We start from the raw sequence: 2469 nt of genomic DNA on the forward strand, positions 1-2469 counted from the left end.
ATTTTATATAACTTTTCTTCTCAGTTTAACCCAATCTACTATAATCTTTGGGGTCGTCCATATCGAATCAAACACCCTGTATAATTCGCAAGGTGGAACCAGTAATCTTACACCGCTGCGTGACATAAATAAATGACAGGAATATTACAGCATACATATTGAAGCAGTAAGATCTTTTTTTTCCTCCAAGGCAATGAGGTCAACTTCTTCATGATTAACTAACCATATCAGAATTTAATGACTGGCACACCGATAGCTTCCCAATAGCGTGATTAATTTCGCCCCCCCCCCCCCCTCGGACCAGGAGGAATTATAGCTTGTGAGAGCATGTATATGATTACAGGTGCAACCCTCCCATACCGTTGCGTTGTTGCCAGCGCTTTTCGCGAAGTCCTCCATCTGCTACAATCCCATAATATATGCGATTATGACTGTCCAGTTCCCCAAAATTTGGAAGAAAAATGTTTTCCATCAATCGAAACGTTAACAACAAGCAACAGTACGGAAACGAACTTGGAAGGAGATAAAGGCGAGGAATATCAACCGTTTTACAGCCAAATTGGGTAGAAAGATATAATAATATACAGGGTGAGGCATTTAAAACTGTTTTTCAGAATATTTGGAAAAATACAAATCGGATTAAAAAAAAGTTGCAATAAAAGTTGTTCACCTCGAAGAGGGACATTCATTAACATAAAGCTCGACCCCCTGCACCACCCCCGGGGGCGGGAGGGGGTCGAGCTTTATGTTAATGGATGTCCCTCTTCGAGGTGAACAACTTTTATTGCAACTTTTTTTTAATCCGATTTGACTTTGAAATCTTAAATAGAAACCCCTATTTTTTATTGCAGATTTGGATTCTCCGTGAAAAAATATGTAACTTTTGTATGAGACATTTTTTTCGTTTCATGATAGATGGCGCTGTAATCGGCAAAAATGAAAATGAGTTGAAAATTGTTGAAAAATGGTAATATCTAAAAAAATACACATCAGATTAGGAAAATCAAAGTAAATTTTTTGATATTTTTGAAAATGCTATCATGTGACACCGTCTACCCTCCTGCAATGCATTCTTAGGAGGTCCTCGAGGATGTCGAGGACGAGGAGGTCTTCAAAATTGGCCCGCACGTTCACCCGATTTGACTTCTGCCGATTTTTTCCTGTGGGGAAGGCTAAAAGAGAGAGTTTACATGGATGTACCAACAACCCCAGAAAATATGCAGCAGCGAATTATCAATGAATGTGCAAACATTAGCGCAGAGACACTTATAAATGTCGGATTGTCTTTCAGACACAGAGTTGCAATGTGCATTAGAAACAACGGACATCATTTCGAACATTTGCTTCAATGAAACACTTGTGAGAGGCAAGGGGACTCAGAGTAATCAAGCACCCCGAGATAGTGAGAGGCAAGGGGATTCACAGTAATCAAGCACCCCGAGATAGTGAGAGGCAAGGGGACTTACCAAAATCAAGCACCTCGAAGGGAACAAATTACTACTACGTCCACGTCGTTGTTCCTGGGTAAAGCTAAAAGTAATCTAAGAATGCATTGCAGGAGGGTAGACGGTGTCACATGATAGCATTTTCAAAAATATAAAAAAATAATTACTTTGATGTTCCTAATCTGATGTGTATTTTTTTGAGATATTACCATTTTTCAACAATTTTCAACTCATTTTCATTTTTGCCGATCACAGCGTCATCTATCATGAAACGAAAAAATGTCTCATACAAAAGTTACATATTTTTTTCACGGAGAATCCAAATCTGCAATAAAAATAGGGGTTTCTATTTAAGATTTCAAAGTCACCCCCCTCCCGCCCCCGGGGGTGGTGCAGGGGGTCGAGCTTTATGTTAATGGATGACCCTCTTCGAGGTGAACAACTTTTATTGCAACTTTTTTTTAATCCGATTTGTATTTTTCCAAATATTCTGAAAAACAATTTTAAATGCCTCACCCTGTATATTCTGTAAAAATTCTCCGTAACGTTGTATAAGTTAAGTAGCATTGTCGAGCAAGAGAGAAAGAGCAAAGGGAGACAAGAAGAAAGAGCTACAGAGCTCATAGAGCGAAAACCCTCTTACAGGATACAGGGCTAACGATAAGTCTCGTTCGAGAAAAAAATTCTAGTGCAATGTGAGGAGTAAAAATATCGTTATGTTAATATCGCTCTCGTTTAATACGTCTAATTCTTCAACGAAAAGATCCGTTGCAAAATATGTGTTCAATGTGCGAATTCGCTCCAAGATCTCCCCAGACAACATGCATGTCTAAACGACGTCTTAAAGACGTCTAAAAAGAGACATCTTTAAGACTTTACTGAAAGACGTCTATAAGACGTCAGAAAAAAACGTCTTAAGACATTGTCAAAAAGACGTCTTTACGACGTCTTTATAAAAATATAAAATATTGATTATATGTCAAGTAGTGTTTATATAACCTTTAAAGTTCGAATTAATACATTT

The 2469-nt window shown here is 38.1% G+C and overlaps 1 protein-coding gene across 2 annotated transcripts in view; it reads left to right on the top strand.

The window, feature by feature from the left end:
* LOC105557148 (green-sensitive opsin-like) overlaps positions 1-625 on the top strand; it is a 7606-nt gene extending 6981 nt beyond the window's left edge. For both annotated transcript variants that reach the window (XM_012004316.1, XM_012004318.1), the window contains exon 4: positions 344-625. In XM_012004316.1, coding sequence (XP_011859706.1) covers positions 344-487 — 144 coding nt within the window. In that variant the 3' untranslated portion in view covers positions 488-625. The remainder of the gene's footprint in view (positions 1-343) is intronic.
* Positions 626-2469: the final 1844 nt, after the last annotated feature.

Source organism: Vollenhovia emeryi, unplaced genomic scaffold, assembly GCF_000949405.1.
Source record: "Vollenhovia emeryi isolate VEMERY1.0 unplaced genomic scaffold, V.emery_V1.0 DF939593.1, whole genome shotgun sequence".
NCBI lineage: Eukaryota > Metazoa > Arthropoda > Insecta > Hymenoptera > Formicidae > Vollenhovia > Vollenhovia emeryi.